This window comes from Scylla paramamosain, chromosome 23 (genome assembly GCF_035594125.1).
Source record: "Scylla paramamosain isolate STU-SP2022 chromosome 23, ASM3559412v1, whole genome shotgun sequence".
Lineage (NCBI taxonomy): Eukaryota > Metazoa > Arthropoda > Malacostraca > Decapoda > Portunidae > Scylla > Scylla paramamosain.
Window position 1 is genome coordinate 18,787,723 of NC_087173.1, and position 20,000 is coordinate 18,807,722.

A 20,000-nucleotide genomic window follows, 5' to 3' on the forward strand; every position below is an offset into this window, starting at 1 on the left:
ACAGGGACCTTCTGTGACGGTTCATGCACTGGCCAGGTATGTGTGCCCCTCTTTGGACAGCACCAGCAGTACTTCACCAGGTAAGGTTCATATTTATTCAATTTTTCAGTTTCTTTTATTTATTTATTTTTATTTGTTATTTATCTATTTATTTATTCTTTTCCTTTTTTCTACTTATTTAATTTATTTCAGCCCATTTATCCATCTCATTTACTGATCATTCTATTCATCACTTCCTTGCCAGACGCTGCCAGAGGAGGGTGTCAGAGTGTTCCAAGGCATCCTGCACTCTCACCTGCTGGGCACCTCGCTGCTGGTGAGGCAGGTGCGTGCCGGCCAGGAGCTGCCCATGTTGCTCAAGGGTGAGTCAGTGAGGCAGCGAGTCAGGAGAGATGCACCACCTGTTATGTGTTCCTTAGCTGGTATATGTTTGTGTGATCTCTTTGTTGCTGTGTTGCTTTTGTTGTGTGATTTCTTTGTCTCTTCCATGTGGTCTTTTTGTTGCTTTCTTCTCATCTCTTTGTTGCTTTCTTCTTGTAATCTCTTTGTTGTCTCTTTCTTGTGATCTCTTTGTTGCTTCCTTTCTTGTAATCTCTTTGTTGCTTCCTTCTTTTAATCTCTTTGTTGCTTCCTTCATGTAATCTCTTTATTGTCTCTTTCTCATAATCTCTTTGTTGCCTCCTTTCTTGTAATCTCTATGTTGTTTCCTTCTTGTGATCTCTTTATTGCTTCCTTCATGTCTTCCTACCTTGGTGGTGTCACAGTTTCTCCAGTAATTTAAAGTAGTGTCATACAACACTATGCAGTGGAAAAAAATCACAACTCTTAAAAAATGGAGTTGTTTTGTTGAGACGCTCAAGAGCTCACAGACTGCTAACTGATGTGAGTGGAGAAGACTGGGATGTCTCTAACGTAGTGGAATCACAGAGACAGACAATAAAGATACACCTTCTTGTATTCTGAAACACCTAATCAGCTTCAACTTACACCAAATAAAAGGCATTTCTTTCCAACAGACCTGAAATATGATTTCAACTACCAGAGCACCAGGGTTTTTAAGGAGGAGGTGACACTGCTGCCCGGGGACACTCTCATCACAGAATGCTACTACAACTCCTCACAACGCACTAAGCCAACCTCAGTGAGTTATGCTTCCTGACTGCTGTGTGGGGTCCAAATCTTCAAGTGCCATGAGGTATTGAGTCAGTACTGAGTTATGCTTCTTGACGCTGCTCTGTGTGGTCCAAATCTTCAAGTGTTATGAGGTATTGAGTCGGTAGTGAGTTATGGTTCCTGACTGCTGTGTGGGGTCCAAATCTTCAAGTGTCATGAGGTATTGAGTCAGTCATCAATGTACTGAGGTATTGAAGACAGGATAAACTTATCAAGGTATATTTGTCAAATGCATGTCTGACACTTTACCACTTAACCCATAATCACCAAGACCAAGTGATTTTTTGGTTGGTTGACTGTCCAGGCTTTATTTAATCTGTACAGCAAGACAATCTATTATCTTGTTGGTTATAACATTCATCACCGTTCTGTTTTTGTAGCTGACAACCTCCTCTGCTTATCTTCTTACATCTTTACCCTAGAAAGAATTGTTTCTTTCATCCCTCCATCTCACTCAGTCTTCACCTCGATCTCCCCTTAACTGGTCTTCTCCATTCCTCAGCCTCCTCTGCTAATCCTGATGCAAAACTTTCCCCCAGGGTGGACTGTCAACAAAGGATGAGATGTGTCTGGCCTTCTTCAGCTACTATCCACGCACTAGCTTCTTCAGCTGTCTCTCAGAGCCCAAATTTGATGGCATCATTGCAGCAGTGGGAGTGACAGATGTGGCACATGACAGGATGGGGTAAGTGTGCCATCTGACCAGGTGCTAAAAGTGACTTATGATGCATTGAAGTATCAACTGAACACCAGGCAACATCTTGGGTTTATTGCTGAATTGTGGATCTTATTGTATCCATGAGGCAGTAAGCTTATTTAAATCAACTCAACCAAGAGAACTTATGTTAAAATCTAGGATTTGGACTTGCTACTGGAGTGTGGACAGTCTTGTATTCATAAGTCATGGCAATAAGCATATCATTTAACCCTTTCACTGTGATCTGCAACACCTCACAGCATTAGAAATAGCAAAATCTTAATAAATATCGACAAGAAAGAAAAGGGAATCTAAAAAGAAAAGATTTAACAATTTTTTACCATTATAATGCTCAAAGATGGCTATGTAACAAGAACAAAGGCCTCAGAATGGTTAGTAATCAGGGAAGACCTTAACAAATCACGGGGAAGGTGTTAAATCCACAATTTCATGTTGAAACCCTCAGCGATCTTGGCTTTATTGTTGGGCTGTAGACATTCTTGTATAAGTAAGCCAAGGCAGTAAGCATATTTAAGTCAACTCTTTTACAGATAAACCAAGGCAGTAAGCATATAATTTAAAACACAGCTAACTCACACCCAAGAGATTTCATGCTAAAACCCTTGACTATCTTGAGCTTATTACTATACTGTAAATATATAAGCCAAGTCAGGAAGCTTATCATTTAACTCACAACCAAGAGATCCCATGTTAAAATCCTCAGCCAGATGAAGACTCAGTTTGTCTCCTTTCACACTGTAGCCTCAGTTTGCTGGGCACAACAGATATGGGATGTGACTAACCCAAGTTGTGCCTTTCTGAAAATTTGCTTATTCTGAAACCCCTCTGCGCCATACCTCCACTACATTCAAAAGGCTCCACTTGAAGTTACATGGTTTTTAAGGATGCTTTTATATTTCTAGTAACAGATTAACAAGATTTCTACATTATTAACAGGAGAAACAGTCTTGGGAACCTGGTTAATCATCTCTGTGGCCTTTGTTGTGCTGGAAAATATGAGATAGTGGTGATGATGATGATGGTAATGATGACAGTAATGCCAGTGATGATGATGAACCTGACTGTAACCAATTTATTTTCCAGACAGAGATTCAGAAAAAGAAAGTAAGTCGCCTCATTTTGCAGCATATTGAAGTAGGTACCTAAAGTCTCCTCACTGTGCCACACCTTCCCCTTCCCCAAACCCTCCAGGACTCAGTGCAAGGGAACACCCACAGCACAGGTTCCCATCCACACACCACTGAATGCATGATATCTGTCAGGCCGCAAGTGTAATGATGTGCTGGTGGGCTTGTTCATGGTAGTCACTTGGGTCAATTCCTTGCATATCTGTCAGGTCGCAAGTGTAATGATGTGCTGGTGGGCTTGTTCATGGTAGTCACTTGGGTCAATTCCTTGCATCTTATTTATCATTCATACACCTCCTGGATTTTGTACATGTATATATATGTTGTTAATCTCATATATTTTTTTGTGTAAGAGGGAATCTGGCTATGAATGACATGAAATTTGAAAGAAAAAGGCCCATTGAAGCTGCCAGTTGTCACAGAGAAGAGTAGTGATGTTCAGTGCCTAAATCTTCTTGTCATGCAATATTTCAAGTGAGGGACGACCTTAGGAGGGATTTTTTTTATTGTATGAGGAATACTGGCATAGGGCAACAAAATTTATACCAAAAAAAAAAAAAAAAAGCCCACTGAATTGCCAACCCTTTAAGAAGAAGGGCCAAAAAAAATTAAAGGCCAGAAGTATTATCCATATTGGAGGGTAAGTGTCTTGAAACCTTCATATTGAAAGAATTCATGTCATAGGTAGGGGGAAATACAGATGCAGGCAGGGGGTTCCCAAGTTTACCATTGAAAAGGATGAAATACTGAGAATACTAGTTAACTCTTGCATTAGGACAGAATAAGAGTGAAAGAGTGACAGTGAGGCCATGGGAAGAGGGGAGGCATGCAGTTAACCAATGTAAACTCTAGGACCTGCAAGATAAGCACTGCATCAGTCTAACACACAGCTTTGGATGCCTTCAGACACCTGCCCTCCCCTCACCCACCCCACACAACAGGGAAATGTATGCAGTATGATGAATGACCATATTTCTCCAATCTAAAGCACAAAATTACTCTATACCTTTAATCCTTTCACTTTCTCACTATTTTTTTTTTTTTTACAACAAATTGTGATGCATGAGCTGTGCATGCAGACATTTACAAGTGATGCATTTAAATAGATATTCACAGATAGGTGTAAATCTGATAAGTGTTCATCCCTTGTCGTATATAGTCAACATTACAAATCCCACAATTCAACCTCATACCTATTTTGTTGAGGCACTGTAAGGCATGCAGCATACCTAAAATGAAATTAAGATATGTATGTTTTATTTTTGTGAAGAAAACACAGGAACATATTATGAGCACTACACAGGACCTACAAAAACACATCAGGAATTAAAATTTATGGTGCAGATTTCTAATACAAACACTCCTATTACTGTCATAATCCATTTAGCATTTCACATACATTCAAGTAGCAAGTGATGGCCAAATAAAGAATGCAGTTTTTTTTTTTTTTTCATGTAAGAGAGGCACCAGCTGCAGATATAAAAAAAAAAAAAAAAAAAAAAAAAAAAAAGGCTTGCTGAGGTGCTAGTCCAAAAAATAAGGGTCAAAAGAATCATCCAGATTTTGAAGGTGTCTTGAAACCTTCCTCCTGAAAGAGTTCAAGTCATAGGAAGGAGGAAATACAGAAGCAGGCAGGGAGTTCTAGAGTTTACCAGAAAAAGTAATGAATGATTGAGAATATTGGTAAACTCTTGCATTAGAGAGGTGGACAGACAAGGGATGAGAAAAATATGACTGAAAGCCCGAACACACAAAACAGCTATAGTTGAAATATTATTATTTTCCAGGAAGACAACCATTGAGCAGCCTGAAGAGAACATGACAGAGAGGAAGGAGAGAGACATGACACAGGAGCTGAAGGAGACAAAATTTTCAGATTTTTACCACACCCTGAAGATTACGGCACCAGAGGGTAAGTCTTGATGTTGGTGTGGTTTAGTGTCACAGAACAGGGCCTTATGGCTCCTTGCAGCTTTCTGTGTTTTCTTATACTCTTATGTTCAATACCACTAACTTTTGGATGGTTTAGTGACGAATCTGTTTGCAGTAAGTCTTGAGTTGGATTTTACAGTCATGAAACCAAGACAGAGAATGCCACATGTAGACCTAATGGCTTCTTGCAGCTTTCCTTGTTTCATGTTATGTTCAGTACCAATAAGTTGTGAGTTGGAAGGTTTAGTGTCATAAAAGCAATGGCAGTAAATCTTGAGTTCAGTTCAGTGTCATAAATCTATTAATGCCTTGAGTTGGAAGGTTTAATATCATAAAATCAACACCAGAAAGTCTTGAGTCAGGTTTACTGTCATACCACCAATACCAGACAGTCTTGAGTTGGAGGGTTTAATATCATAAAGCCAATACTGTCTTTAGGTGGAAGGTTTATAATACAAAACCAATATCAGCAATTTGGTTTGGAGGGTTTAGTGTCATACAACAAAATTTCTTGCCATGAGGAAGAAAAAGCATCAAAATTTTTTTTTACTCTGATTGGGAGTCAAAATTAAAGGGACCACTAACAGAAAAAGACTAAAATTCTAACTTCACCACAACTTCCTGTGCTACCTGATATAAGGATGCGTCTTGCAGAGTACCTGAACATGACCATGCATCAAAATTTCTTACCACAATTGGAAGTCAAAATTAGAGATACATTACCACAAATAGACAAAAATTTTAACTCAACTACAACCCACTGTGCCACCTAAAACCTGGATGTGTCTTGCAGAGTACCAGAACCTGACCATGCATGACATTCTGTACAATGAGGCAACCTGGCAGGACCCAATGGTGGCAGATTCATTCCAGAGGCTGGCAACAAGTGGCATCCACAATGTGATCTGTTCTACAAATGGCCAGAATGCTGGAGTGGAGGTGAGGGAAGTGTTACTACATAGACAAATAGCAGCAGTCTATTACTAAGCTCCGCCTTCAGCATTCTTTACCACACTCTTGCTATCTTCTACTGCTATTTTCCCACTAACTGCTCTTCTGATCTTACTAACTGTATGCCTTCCCTCCTCCCACTGCCTCTCTGCATGACACAATACTTTCTCTCATCCCTATTCTGTCCACCTCCCTGGTGTAAGAGTTAATCAGTATTCTTAATCTTTCATCTCTTTCACTGGTAAACTGGAATTTCCTGTCTGCTTCAGTATTTCTTTCTCCCTTCCTACAACTTGAACTGTGTCAAAAGGGAGGTTTCAAGACACTTCTCAGCGGTTTGGTTAATCCCTCTCTGATGAGTCTATTCAGACTTTCACCTTCGTTGGGCCTTTTCATAAAGCTTTTGTTGTGCTAGACCCGACCCTAGCAATACTGAGAGAGAGAGAGAGAGAGAGAGAGAGAGAGAGAGAGAGAGAGAGAGAGAGAGAGAGAGAGAGAGAGAGAGAGAGAGAGAGAGAGAGAGAGAGAGAGAGAGAGAGAGAGTGTTATGGCATACAGCAAAAACTTCATCTAACACCAATAACTGTGCATGTATTTATTTTCCTTCCCTCAGATAAGCAAGCAGGTGCCTTACCCAAGCTACAAGTCCCGCAGACACAGGCCAGACCGCTGCTCCCAACTGGGAGGTGGGTCTTCAGTCTTCATTCCTAACTAAGTCACAGTTTTATGATGGGACCTAAAGACTAGAAGCATAATGTACATCTTGAAAGATTATCTTGTATCAGACAGTAAACTCTTGATGCAGCGAATATCTAGCATAACAAACATATTTCTTGTAAGATTATTTTGTATCAAACATTAAACAATAACAGGTTCAAATCTAATAAAGTTAGATGAAGGAACTGGGTCTAAAACAGTGGCAGATGAATGGAATGGACTCTGTGATCAGGTTGTTAGTGCTGAGTCATTAAGGATTAGACTAGGATTAGACAGATTAGATAGATTCATGGATGAGCATAACAGATGGAAGTAAGTATGTATGTTCTGTACAGGACCTCCCATAGCTTCTTGCAGCTTTCCTTATTTTCTTATGTTCTTATACAGCAAATATCAGATATGGTTAACACCTTAAACCCATTCAACAAGCTTCACATTTAACTGGATCTTGCTTGTTATAAGAAGCAAGAGTAGTGAACCTCTCAAAGTCACAAATAGACATCGCTCAAACAAATCTATGAAGCAAAGATGTCACAAGATGGAGAAGCAAAAGTAATGAACCTCTCAAAGACTCGCAAACAAATTTATGAAGCAAAAACATCACAAGAGGGAGAAGCAAAAGTAATGAACCTTTCGAAGAATCACAAACAAATCTTCCCTATGATGCAAAAACGTTACAAGATGGAGAAGCAAAAGTAATGAACCTCTCAAAGACTCGCAGACAACCATTGAGCAAACAAATCTTTTCTATGATGCAAAAATGTCACAAAAGGAAGAAGCAAGAGTAATGAACCTCTCAAAGATTCACAAACAACCATTGAGCAAATCTCCTCTATGATGTAAAAAACGTCATGAGGGAGCACTGTCTGGATGTACAAGTATATCGCAAAACAAATCCTTACATAACAACCAGAGTTCACTAAAAGACCTCAACACTACAGCCCAAGAATAGAGGGAGTTTCTGGACGTAACACCCCTTACCTTTAATAGTTTATGCTAAGGGTGTAACAAACTGCCCTTCCCATCAAAAAATTTATATAAAGTCAAAAGTCTACTGCAGTAACTTAAGAGAAAATGATTTAATTAGCTAGACGTCTTTCAAGTGTTCTCTAAAGTAACTTAAGAAAAAATTATTTACCTAAGTACACAGCCATCAATAATATCTTTCCTTTTACTGCAGATAAAGGCTCATCAAGTGGTTTATGCCCACCTGCCTTCCCCTTCTGCAAGAATACTAAGACAAGGGGCACCTTCTTCTAGACCTCTATTACCCATGACCTCCCCAAAATGTACAGCCTTTCCTCCTTTCCCTACTGCACCTGTCACCTCTCCCTGTACTTCTAGACCTCCACTACCCATTTCCTTCCCTGTCCACCATGTACAGCCTTACTGCACCTCTTTCATCCCTCCCTGTACTTCTAGACCTCCATGACCCATTTCCTTCCCTGTCCACCATGTACAGCCTTTCCCCTTTCCCTACTGCACCTCTGTCACTCCTCTGTACTTCTAGACCCTCAATACCTCTTCTCTATTGCACCTTCAATCTTTATTTCTTGTACCATTCCCTCATTCCCAGCTTCTTTCACTCCCTGTTTCCTGCATCTCCTTCTCCATTCCCTGTACTGATTATTACTTTCCTGTTGTACCCACTTCCCTTTGTTCCTGTCACCACTACCTCCTTCCCTAGCCCCTGTAGCCCCCCTCAGCAGTCCTCAATCAATGTGCTCACACTCTCTCACTTCCTAGACTCGATTCCCACACCCTTCATGTCCTATCTTTCCATCATCTCTTCATGTCCTCTGTCCTCACTCCCTTCCCAAGCACCCTCTCATCTCACTATCTTGTAACTCTTATGCTCTCTTATGGATTCCTTGACTCCTGTATTCAATTTATCTATGCTACATCTTTGGCAACTCTCTGAAGTACAATAATTCTGCAATGAATTTTTCTTGTGTTCATCATAAATATGCAGCACTGTCATTCATTCAGAGAGAAATAGGCATTATATACTTATGTAATTATATAGTAACAATACAAATATATTAAACAAAATAGATTCAAAGTAATATGGACATTATGGAAAGACTATGTAAAACCTCACTTCATCATTCAGAAAGATAGTGGTGTCATGTACTGAAGTAATTATAGAGTAACAATAAAAAGCTGGACAAATTCTTAAGGAGCATTTTGGAAGGCCTAGAGACAACCTGCAGATAACCAGAGCCTAGTGCTTCAGTACACCAGAATGTTGACTAGGTACTGCATCAGTGCAGTTTTCATCTATTGTCTTACATTTTATGAAAAGTTTTTATTTTTGTTATTGAAGTAAAGCCACAAACACAATCCTGTCCACAAGTTTCCTGTATGTATTTGCACTTCATCCAAATGTTAATCGGCTTCAAAAAAATTTATTTTCCTGCATTTTTTTGAATTAGTCTCATTACATAACAGCACATTTATGGTTTATGAAATCCCCAGGCATATATAAAACTTTACCAAACCATTCAAATGTTTTTCTTTTCTTTCCTTATGATGACTCACTGTTTTCACCCTTCACAGACTTGCACAGATGGGGACACTAATGTTGCTTCAGTAATATCAGTGTGCAACAATTCTGAAAACTAAATCACATCGTCTGAAAATACTGGAATAGGTATTTAACAACCCTTCTTCAGCCCATTTTTTGCCGCTCTGATAAAAAAAAAAATATATAATTTTAGGTAACTTGAAAACATTGGATTAGGTACATAATGGACTGCCTTTTTATCTTTTCAGTACAGTTTAAGGCCTTGTCCAGTCTTCTCAATTCGAAAAAAAGAAAAAAAATGTTAGACTAATTTTCACATGAATCTAAAACACAACCCCATGAAAAACACACAGAAGACAGTTAATATTAAGAAAACCACCCGTCTCACAGCAATTGCCGATATTAAACAAAATTACTGGTATATTGCCCACGAGATTAAAGTGAAGTGATTAAAATAGTATATTCCGTGGCACCACAACAACCACCGTCATGGCGGCGGTACACCCACAACACACCCTCCACACCAAACCAGGCAGCAACCTTACCTCAGGCACCTGGCGTTCTTCACTGTGGCTCAGGTGTGCGGAGGTGTGGCCTTGCTAATCACAGGTCTATCTGGCAGAGGCGAAGAGGTCACAAGTCTTCCTCTGTCCCGTCACTCGAGTCACTATATACGGAGTTACGGATACGGAGGTGGTCAGGCCGGTGCTGTAGACAGACAGGTGTAAAGGCAGGTGTTTAAAAAAGGTGAGTCGGAGCTTCGTATAAACGAGAAATTTTAATAGATGGGTTTCATTCGTTATTTAGAGCCAAGATATGTGTAATGTGGGGTTGTGTATGTGCATGTATGACTTACTGGGTGATGAAGGTGTTCCGGTGCAACAGTCATAGGTGTTCCTGCCACGTAGGTAATTGGGTGGGTGACGAACAATAAACAGTCCTGTAAGTGGGATGGAACTGTTTATCATTTTTTTTATGTTTTTAATTCCTGTGTACATTATAAAAAAAATAAAAATAAAAAAAATTATATTCACATTTTACGTAATCTTATGAAGAGGTTTCTCTAAAATATCGTTTAATAACGACAGGTTAAGTGTTTATAAATTTAGCCCAGATTCAAGACTACGTTCATCCAACCTGGCGGCCATGGCTAGATTACAAAGTGTATTATTGCTTCTTTGCGACGCATTTATAACGCAGTATGCCTGTTATGTGGAAATGTTTGCTATGTGTCTGTCCAGGGAACTGTTAAGGCTGTAGTAAAAGTTTGAGTCCCGAATTTCACTCGAAAATCCACGTGTTTTTTTTTTTCTTCTTTTTTTCTTTGTGTGTGTGTGTGTGTGTGTGTGTGTGTGTGTGTGTGTGTGTGTGTGAAGAGCAAGATGAATCGTATGTAGATAAAACTAAACTTATATAATTTGTATTGTAAATGCAATATTCTTGCAGTATAGTAACTCAATAGAGGAAAACAGAGAGAGAGAGAGAGAGAGAGAGAGAGAGAGAGAGAGAGAGAGAGAGAGAGAGAGAGAGAGAGAGAGAGAGAGAGAGAGTACATGAATTTCTCAAAAACTCTCGGAAGGCTGCATGTCCAGTGTTTTGAAAAGGTTGAGGAACACTGCTCTAGATCCTTACCTGTCAGAATGACGCGTGTTGGCACAACTTTATAGGGAACAGATATGACACAATCCTCCACAATTCTCCAGGTTTTGAAAATAACCTCGCTGAAAACTCCCACATTCAGACTGTAAGTGTGGTAATCTCAAAGCAGCCGGGCAAGGCGAGGGTGCTGCATATGTTCTCACGTGTAAAGCAAGGAACGTATGTCTTTTATAATCCTTGATGTAAAATGTGTCTGAGGGACGGACTACCGCACTGAGCAGCAAAGGGGAGACGCTCACAGTGCCCCTCTTCACTTGCTTTCATACAGAAACAAATTTTTTTTTCTGCGATTACATCCTCAGACGGGCAACACTTATTAAAAAAACGTTTTCTGTTTACAAAACTGATCAGCCTCCATCAGTCTCCATCAGCCATTACTCACTTCTCGCTCCTCACGGGGATGCCACTGAATAGATCTTCCCTTGCATAAGACTTTTTCACCTCACTGTTCAAGATGAAACCGCCAATACATCCTTCATCCTTCCTCTCCTTCCTTATCTCTCCAGTGCCTGCGAGAACCAATTACAATCACCCGTGGTTATAGAATGAATGACACAAGAGACCCATGACCTCCTCCACTCCTCGTTTTCCTTTTTCGCTCCTCCCACGACAACCGACTATACCAATCCCTGTGACTATAGAAACGACGCAAGGGACTCGTAACCTGAAGACTTCCAGGGTTGCTTTCAGTGGCGGTGCGAGGAGCGGGTAATCAATCAGCTGGGAGGGTGAAGGCAAATTTGACTAACTGGGAAACAAATATTTGAAGGTCAGTCTCCGCACCTTGATCTTTAGTTTGTTTCCTGGCCGTGCTGATGCTGCCGGGGTTGGCCTGAGGAGATGGCTGGTGGGGTGGTGAGGGCACTTTCGCCTGCACTGTTTGGCGTTATGGTTTGACTGGCTAGCGATACAAAAAAGGTAAGGCGCCGCTAAATAGATGGCTACAGGCACACCAGGCGGTAACGACGATTTTGCTTAACCCTTTGACTGCCACTTGGTACACCTTTCCCTAATTACCAGTCACTCTGAGACATCTTTACTTGTTCTACAGCCACGTCCAATCTTTGAACCAGAAAGAAATTCCAAAATGTATTCTTTTTCATCACTAACTTTCTTGTAGATGCTTATAAAAATTTCACGCATTGCTTCTGGTGCTGCTAATTGTTTCGTGTCGCAGTGAAAGGATTAAACTGACTGATGTAATGGCCCGACTAATTGTAACTAACTAACTATAGACAAATCAGAGGGCATAGACAGTAGTAACATTAGAATCAGTTATTTATGATCTGATTTTGTATGTCTACTTGGTATATGGTTTACGAGGTAGACAAATACAAATTAGTAGATATAAACACCTGCAACATTTTAAACATTTATGTGTCACTAATTTTGTAAGGTACATGTGTCTACTTGGTATACGGTCGATACCAACAACCCTGGTTCATGGTTTATGGTTTATGAAGTACGTAAATACAAACTAGTACGTATAATGATTTGAAATATTTGAAACTTTTATTCGTCACCTGATTTTGTAAGGCAGTAATATATTAATTTGGTGTGTGTGTGTGTGTGTGTGTATGGCATTACCTAGGTATTACAAGCCTTGCAGTGGTCCACGGTCCAGATGAGCCCAGTTACTTATTGTTATTATTATCATTATTATTATTATCATTATTATTATCATTATTATTATTACTATTATTATTATTATTATTATTATTATTATTATTATTATTATTATTATTATCATCATCATCATTTCATTGGCAGAATAAGCGTATGCCATCATGGGAGTGGAAACACCGTAGAATTTTTATTAATTTTATTATTATTTTTGTTTTTGTTTATTACGTCTTCAAACTACTTGTTGTTGTTGTTGTTGTTGTTGTTGTTGTTGTTGTTGTTGTTGTTGTTGTTGTTGTTGTTGTTGTTGTTGTTGTTGTTTATCTTCTTCTTCTTCTTCTTCTTCTTCTTCTTCTTCTTCTTCTTCTTCTTCTTCTTCTTCTTCTTCTTCTTCTTCCCCCTCCTTCTCCTCCTCTTTCCTCTGGTTCCTTTCTCTTTATATCACCCTTTAGATAATTTTCCTTCACATTCTTCACTTCATTAAATTCTAAACTATTGCTCTCCCATACACTTCTCTTACACTTGTCTTTAATCATCGACTCTCTTTGCCTGTTTCATTTCCAGCCTTCTTTCCAGTGGAGCGACGCATCACTGCCATTCTGATATTGGCCAAGAAAGACTGGAAATAAGAAAATACGAGTTAAGAAAAGGGAATATCCTGTTTTAAAGGACTTCATTCTTAACCCTTTCAATGCTTGTTACCCTTTTGTTTTGGTTTATCTTCTTTTTTTCTTTAATCGCCAAAAAAACTTTATTTATACACTTATTTCTATACTAAACTTCACTAATATATCTGTAATCTAAAAAAAAATACATGATTTTCCTTTTATTATCTCTTTTATCTCCTCTGTCTCTACACAAGCCATCTTCACGGTGCTTCGAAGATTAGTAACTGATACCCACTGGAGTAAACATAAGTAGATAACAAAATAAAGGAAGCTGCAAGAAGCCATTAGGTCTACACGAGGCTGTCTATATATAAAATGTACCTGCCTGTTTCTACTTACAATCCTCACCCACAAATTTGTCTTATCTCCTTTTAAAGCTCCCTTTTTTTTTTTTTTTTTATGTAGGAAGGATACTGGCCAAGGGCAACAAAAATCTAATAAAAAAAATGCCCACTGAAATGCCAGTCCCATAAAAGGGTCAAAGCAGTGTTCAAAAATTGGTGGATAAGTGTCTTGAAACCTCCCTCTTGAAGGAATTCAAGTCATAGGAAGGTGGAAATACAGAAGCAGGCAGGGAGTTCCAGAGTTTACCAGAGAAAGGGATGAATGATTGAGAATACTGGTTAACTCTTGCGTTAGAGAGGTGGACATAATAGGGGTGAGAGAAAGAAGAAAGTCTTGTGCAGCGAGGCCGCGGAAGGAGGGGAGGCATGCAGTTAGCAAGATCAGAAGAGCAGTTAGCATGAAAATAGCAGTAGAAGACAGCTAGATTTGCAACATTGCGGCGGTGAGAGAGAGGCTGAAGACAGTCAGTTAGAGGAGAGGAGTTGATGAGACGAAAAGCTTTTGATTCCACCCTGTCTAGAAGAGCAGTATGAGTGGAACCCCCCCAGACATGTGAAGCATACTCCATACATGGACGGATAAGGCCCTTGTACAGAGTTAGCAGCTGGGGGGGTGAGAAAAACTAGCGGAGACGTCTCAGAACACCTAACTTCATAGAAGCTGTTTTAGCTAGAGATGAGATATGAAGTTTCCAGTTCAGATTATAAGTAAAGGACAGACCGAGGATGTTCAGTGTAGAAGAGGGGGACAGTTGAGCGTCATTGAAGAAGAGGGGATAGTTGTCTGGAAGGTTGTGTCGAGTTGATAGATGGAGGAATTGAGTTTTTGAGGCATTGAACAATACCAAGTTTGCTCTGCCCAATCAGAAATTTTAGAAAGATGAGAAGTCAGGCGTTCTGTGGCTTCCCTGCGTGATATGTTTACCTCCTGAAGGGTTGGACGTCTATGAAAAGACGTGGAAAAGTGAAGGGTGGTATCATCAGCGTAGGAGTGGATAGGACAAGAAGTTTGGTTTAGAAGATCATTAATGAATAATAAGAAGAGAGTGGGTGACAGGACAGAACCCTGAGGAACACCACTGTTAATAGATTTAGGAGAAGAGCAGTGACCGTCTACCACAGCAGCAATAGAACGGTCAGAAAGGAAACTTGAGGTGAAGTTACAGAGAGAAGGATAGAAACCGTAGGAGGGTAGTTTGGAAATCAAAGCTTTGTGCCAGACTCTATCAAAAGCTTTTGATATGTCCAAGGCAACAGCAAAAGTTTCACCAAAATCTCTAAAAGAGGATGACCAAGACTCAGTAAGGAAAGCCAGAAGATCACCAGTAGAGCGGCCTTGACGGAACCCATACTGGCGATCAGATAGAAGGTTGTGAAGTGATAGACGTTTAAGAATCTTCCTGTTAAGGATAGATTCAAAAACTTTAGATAGGCAGGAAATTAAGGCAATAGGACGGTAGTTTGAGGGATTAGAACGGTCACCCTTTTTAGAAACAGGTTGAATGTAGGCAAACTTCCAGCAAGAAGGAAAGGTAGATGTTGACAGACAGAGCTGAAAGAGTTTGACTAGGGAAGGTGCAAGCACGGAGGCACAGTGCTTGCACTGTGCAAACAATCTGATTACTAAGTCTATTCTCTTCATCTACCACTCTCTCTCCTTATCTTTTTTTCATATTAATTAAAGACAATATTTCAGTGTCTTCTGTCAACAACTTTTAACAGGCTCCAGTGGAAGGTACTGGGAGTTTTCAAGGGTGTTTCCATGAATTCAATGATAGTTAAGCAAGGATTCTGTATCATCAATGAGAAAGAGAGAGAGAGAAAAAAAAAACACTTGTACTCGTAATGCTACTAACAATCTCTGGTGTTTGAAAATAGTCCTCGTGAATAAAAGAACAATGTTTTAGAATACAGATGGATATACGAAATATTTACATAATTCTGCCTCTGTAAATAAAACTAATGTCAGTTGACTTTCATCGGGCGTGACATTTTGCCTTTTAAGTTTACATTCAGTTTACTTATGTTCTTTTCCGTTCGCTCCTCTTCGTCTTTCAAAAAAAAAAAGACATTTTTGTTGTGTTATTATCCATCGTTACTTACTGAGAGAGAGACAAGCCTGTTTAGCTAAATACGTACTATGTAACACACTCTCTCTCTCTCTCTCTCTCTCTCTCTCTCCTGGACGCTCTGTACTCAGCCTAGAGTGAATCAGTCACTGAAAACCTCTACTTCGCTGATGAATATAACGACCAGTGATCGCATTCCCTCTGTCCCCTCCCACCCTCCAGCACTCAGCACAACCAACGAATCATCGTCAGGCAGTGCCCGAGTGGCGCTCCCTGTGAGAGAAAACTTGTGCCGGGGAAGTGTTGGGTAACTCAAGGAAACACGGGAAGTGTTACTTCACGCCCTGGCACAAACATGAGGGCACGTAGGCTGATGAAACAGTGCAAGGGAATCGACGAGGGTTAATAAGTGAAGTAGTTAGGCATGGAGACACGTGACTTCTCGCCTGCGCTGTGTGGTGTGGGGGCCTGCACGCCGAGGCTGCCTGATGACAGCTGCTGCGGGTGTCATTCCCCGCTGCAATCAGTTACATCACTGCTTGAGATACAATCATCACTACTTACGACTTTCTCCCGTGACGAGTGACCCACCCGCCGTTCGACAGACGTAAGGATGCCTGGCGGGGCGGGGCGGGGCGGGGCTGTCTGGCTGGGGGAAGGCTGGGGAAAGTATTGAGATAATCGGTTATTGCTTATGATCGTACTAACATGGGGAGTGTTATCTCTTATGAGACAGATTGTGTTGATATCCTGGAATGAGAGCGCCTGATTACAGGTCTGCAGCGAAAAGTGGATAGTAAAAAACCATGAATGGCGGGGAGAAGGTGGCGGAGATAGCGACTGGCGGACTCTAGCTGGTGGCGGGGCGAGTGAGCGCGTCGCGTGCCGACGCCTCAGAAGTGGTGTGTCTGTGAAGGTGAGGAGACGCGCGGCTTGGCTGGCTGGTGTGTGTGCTTCACTCGCTGCCCACGGCTTCGCACTCTCGTCTGTATCTTGTCATGGACTCTGTGCGTGGGCGCGCCACCAGTGACCTGCCGTCCTGGGTGTAGGTAGTGGCGAGGGCATGTACTAGTGCTGTGTGTGGAGTGTTGTGCTGTGCCCGGTGCTTGCGCGATGCTGGGGCACACCGGGATGCCTCGCGTCGGCCACTCAGTGACCTGGTCAGACCGGGAGGTGAGCGTCCTGTCGCCACCTGTACCGCACATTCTTGTGAACGTGGAGGGCTCGGCTCTGTCGCGCCTGGACCGATACTTTGACCCTCAGCCTCCCCCGCGGCCCGAGAAACCCGTGGGTCTGCTGCCCAAGCCCTCCCCTGCCAAGGCGACCACGCAAGCCACGCCGGTGGGCGGGCCGCCGCCCCTCATCGACGGGGCGGCCTGCAAGACATCGACATGGACCTACAAGCAGGTGACCACGGCCAGGAACTCTGGCGTGTCGGACAGCGAGAAGGGCGTGCGGTTCCGGCCGGAGCGGCGGGAGCGGCGGCCCGTGCAGAAGCTGCAGTGGCGGGACAGCGCCTGGTCCCGCGGGTTTACCACTGGGAAGGACGACTACCTAGATCTGGACATGCGCATCACAGCTTCCCCCTCTAGCGAGGGCTCCTCCCGCCACGCCATCAAGCGCATCCTGCTGCTGACGGAGAACTACCAGTACCGCGACGCCGCCGCCTTCATCCACCGCCTACCCTCTGCCACCTTCAAGGTGATCGTGGACGAGCTGCCCATCGACGTGCTGGTGGACGCCATGCCGCACTCGCTGCCCATCCTGGAGGCGCTGTACTGTAAGGTGAGCGACACCGCCCCCGCCGTCACGGGCTGCACTCGCATCCTGCGCCCCGAGGCCGTGGTGTGGCAGATGGTGCGCTTCTTCGCCCAGCAGGAGGAGTGCCTCACGGGGGACATCCGCTGGGAGTTCTGCGGCCCCTTCGTCACCTCCTGCAAGAAGGTGCTGCGTGTCATAGCGCGCTCTGAGCCCAAGATTCGCAAGACGCTGCAGCAGCGGCGGAAGCAGCTGGAGAAGGCCATCGAGGGCATGGGGCACCACGGCCTGGTGGGCACCTCGGACGAGTCACTGCAGAGCCTTCACGATGCCCTCAAGCTGGAGTTCGAGAAGGTGGTGAAGTCGTACACCCAGGCGCTGGAGAAGCTGGAGGAGCTGAGTCTGAGCAACAAGACGTCTCTGCAGCGCAGCATCAGCCACGGGCCGGCGCCCATCCAGGCGTCGCACCAGCGGCAGCTGTCCATCACGCAGGAGGAGGTACAGCAGCGGCTCATCAAGAACAAGACACTGCTCAACGTGGTGGAGCCCACGCTCAACAACCACTCCCTGGACGTGCTGCTCGGCATCCTGCAGCGCCGCATCGAGTACGACAAGGAGTCGCTCTTCCAGTTCACACAGCTGCGCAAGGAAGCCAAGGAGGTGGATGGCAACGCCGTCATCGCGCCCATCCTCATGCGCTACACGCACGGCTGTCAGCAGGTGAGCGTTTGTTCCTGACACACGGGGCAGGCCTGGCGGGCTGGCGGGTACGGTACGCAGCCCTAGCAGAGTTCACCTGTGCACACCTGATGCCCCCCACCCTTGTTACCTCACCGGGCACCCCCGTAACTCACCCACCCACGTCCTTGCATCCATGTGTGCGTGCGTGAGAGAGAGAGAGAGAGAGAGAGAGAGAGAGAGAGAGAGAGAGAGAGAGAGAGAGAGAGAGAGAGAGAGAGACGTAATACGCATCAGAGCAGGAATCAGTGCTGCATTCCCTCCCGTGCTTGTTCTCTCGGGTTCGTCCCTCGCTCGTAACTCATACTAATGGCGGGCAATTTACCTCTGTGGGGCAGCTTTCAGTCCCGGGTTGTTTCTGTGTCTCTCTGTACTCGGCTCACACACACACACACACACACACACACGGTAATCTGAGACAGCTACGCCACGACTGCAGAGTGATGAAGGGGGACTCGTGTGTTTGTGAGTTTGTTCTTTCTCTAACACGCAATATGATGATAGTTTCTCTTTGACTGTTTGCCGTAGGATGTTTCTTTTGTTTGCAAGTATTTATGGTATGCAAGTATTAATTTTATCGTGTTCATTGACTGCAATATTGACTGTTATCGAATAATAGAAGATAATTTGGTTCTTATTCTATTTAGTTACAAGCTGAGAGAGTGACGGTATTTGTAGAGGCTGACACACACACACACACACACACACACACACACACACACACACACACACACACACACACACACATTTTTCACTATCATCCGTCTTTGTTTTACGTCGTCAGTGTCCTCTCATTACCGCTCTTTCTCCCCTGTCTCCTTTCCTTCCTCGCGTCCTCAATTCCCCGTCTCCTCATCCCTTTCTTCTTCATCTCCTCTTTCTCATTCCTCTACTTCGTCCCTCCAGTTGTCTGACTCCTCCTTCTCCTCCCATTCGTCTTCTTTTCATCGTTTCCTCCTCCTCCCTTGCGTCCTCCGTTCCCCCTTCTTCTCTTCTGCCTCTTCATTTTCTTTCCTTCATTGTCTCCCTTCTTCCCTTTCTTGTCTCCTTCCCTTGTCTCCTTCTCCTCTGCCTCATCTCTTTCGTTTTTTTTTTTCCTCATTTCCTTCTTCGTCTCCTTCCTGTCGCCAACTCCCCTTCTTCATTCCCCTTTCTTCATCTCCTTTGCCTCCTCTTCGCGTCCTCCAGTTTCCTGTCTTTTCGTTTTCTCCCCTTCCTCGTCTCCTTCCCTTCTTCCTCCTCCTCCTTCCGTACCTTGTCTTCTTCCTTCGTTTCCTTCTCGTCTTCTGCCCGTCCCTTTCTTCATCCTCTTCTATACAGTCATTAGCTTGCAGTCTTCAAGGACGGGATGGACTCACGAGTACCTGTTTTGTGGTCACCTGCACGATTGAGGGACTGTAATGACTCATAAATTACCTGCAACTGGAAGGAAGGGACGTGGGACTGTATGACTATTCCGAAATGTGCGGGTGTATTATTGTAACTTCTTTTAACGTGGTGTAGTGGAGGTTATAAGGATTTTCAAGTGTGTTTTCATGATTTTTGCGATAGTTTAGTAAGCGCAGTATTTTGAAATGGGTTGGTGTGTTATTTCGACTATTTTAACAGGTTCTGGTGGAAGGTATTGCGGTTTTTTAAGTGTGCTTTCGTGGTTTTAGTGGTAGTTTGGTAAGGAGTATATTCTGAAACGTATGGGTGTATTTGAACAGGGTATAGTGGAAGTTACCGGGAAGTTACTGTGGTTTTTCAAGTGCGGTTTCATGATTCTAGTGATGGTCTGGTGACGATTATGATCTGAAACGTGTGGGTGTCTCATCTTGGGCACTCTTAACAAGGCTTTAGTGGAGGTTCCTGAGAAAACACGTAATTTTGATAGCGTTTTCTCACACTGGGTCTCGTTATAAATTGTTTTTCCTCTTCCTTGGTTGAATGGCTGAACAAAAGGGAAAGCAGACTAAAAAGTGACTTGTATTTTTAGTCCCGTGAAGTGAATTTT

The 20,000-nt window shown here is 42.9% G+C and overlaps 2 protein-coding genes and 1 long non-coding RNA gene across 6 annotated transcripts in view; 2 read left to right on the top strand and 1 right to left on the bottom strand.

Moving 5' to 3' along the window:
* LOC135112346 (MOXD1 homolog 1-like) overlaps positions 1 to 9,127 on the top strand; it is a 33,017-nt gene extending 23,890 nt beyond the window's left edge. The window contains exons 23-31 of one of the 2 annotated variants that reach the window (XM_064026712.1): positions 1 to 36; positions 245 to 362; positions 1,017 to 1,141; positions 1,713 to 1,858; positions 2,975 to 2,995; positions 4,806 to 4,930; positions 5,744 to 5,889; positions 6,515 to 6,587; positions 7,799 to 9,127. The exon at positions 1 to 36 is cut by the window's left edge and continues 131 nt beyond it. In XM_064026712.1, coding sequence (XP_063882782.1) covers positions 1 to 36; positions 245 to 362; positions 1,017 to 1,141; positions 1,713 to 1,858; positions 2,975 to 2,995; positions 4,806 to 4,930; positions 5,744 to 5,889; positions 6,515 to 6,587; positions 7,799 to 7,878 — 870 coding nt within the window. In that variant the 3' untranslated portion in view covers positions 7,879 to 9,127. The remainder of the gene's footprint in view (positions 37 to 244; positions 363 to 1,016; positions 1,142 to 1,712; positions 1,859 to 2,974; positions 2,996 to 4,805; positions 4,931 to 5,743; positions 5,890 to 6,514; positions 6,588 to 7,798) is intronic. The other variant, XM_064026713.1, reaches the window with a different exon arrangement.
* The window catches only part of LOC135112347 (uncharacterized), a 42,349-nt gene extending 32,247 nt beyond the window's left edge, over positions 1 to 10,102 (bottom strand). For all 3 annotated transcript variants that reach the window (XR_010274283.1, XR_010274286.1, XR_010274284.1), the window contains exons 1-2: positions 10,002 to 10,102; positions 9,691 to 9,853 (exon numbers count right to left, since the gene is read on the bottom strand). This is a non-coding gene — a long non-coding RNA (uncharacterized LOC135112347). The remainder of the gene's footprint in view (positions 1 to 9,690; positions 9,854 to 10,001) is intronic.
* A 6,121-nt stretch (positions 10,103 to 16,223) lies between these two features.
* The window catches only part of LOC135112348 (uncharacterized), a 159,163-nt gene continuing 155,386 nt past the window's right edge, over positions 16,224 to 20,000 (top strand). The window contains exon 1 of the mRNA XM_064026714.1: positions 16,224 to 17,986. Coding sequence (XP_063882784.1) covers positions 16,622 to 17,986 — 1,365 coding nt within the window. The 5' untranslated portion in view covers positions 16,224 to 16,621. The remainder of the gene's footprint in view (positions 17,987 to 20,000) is intronic.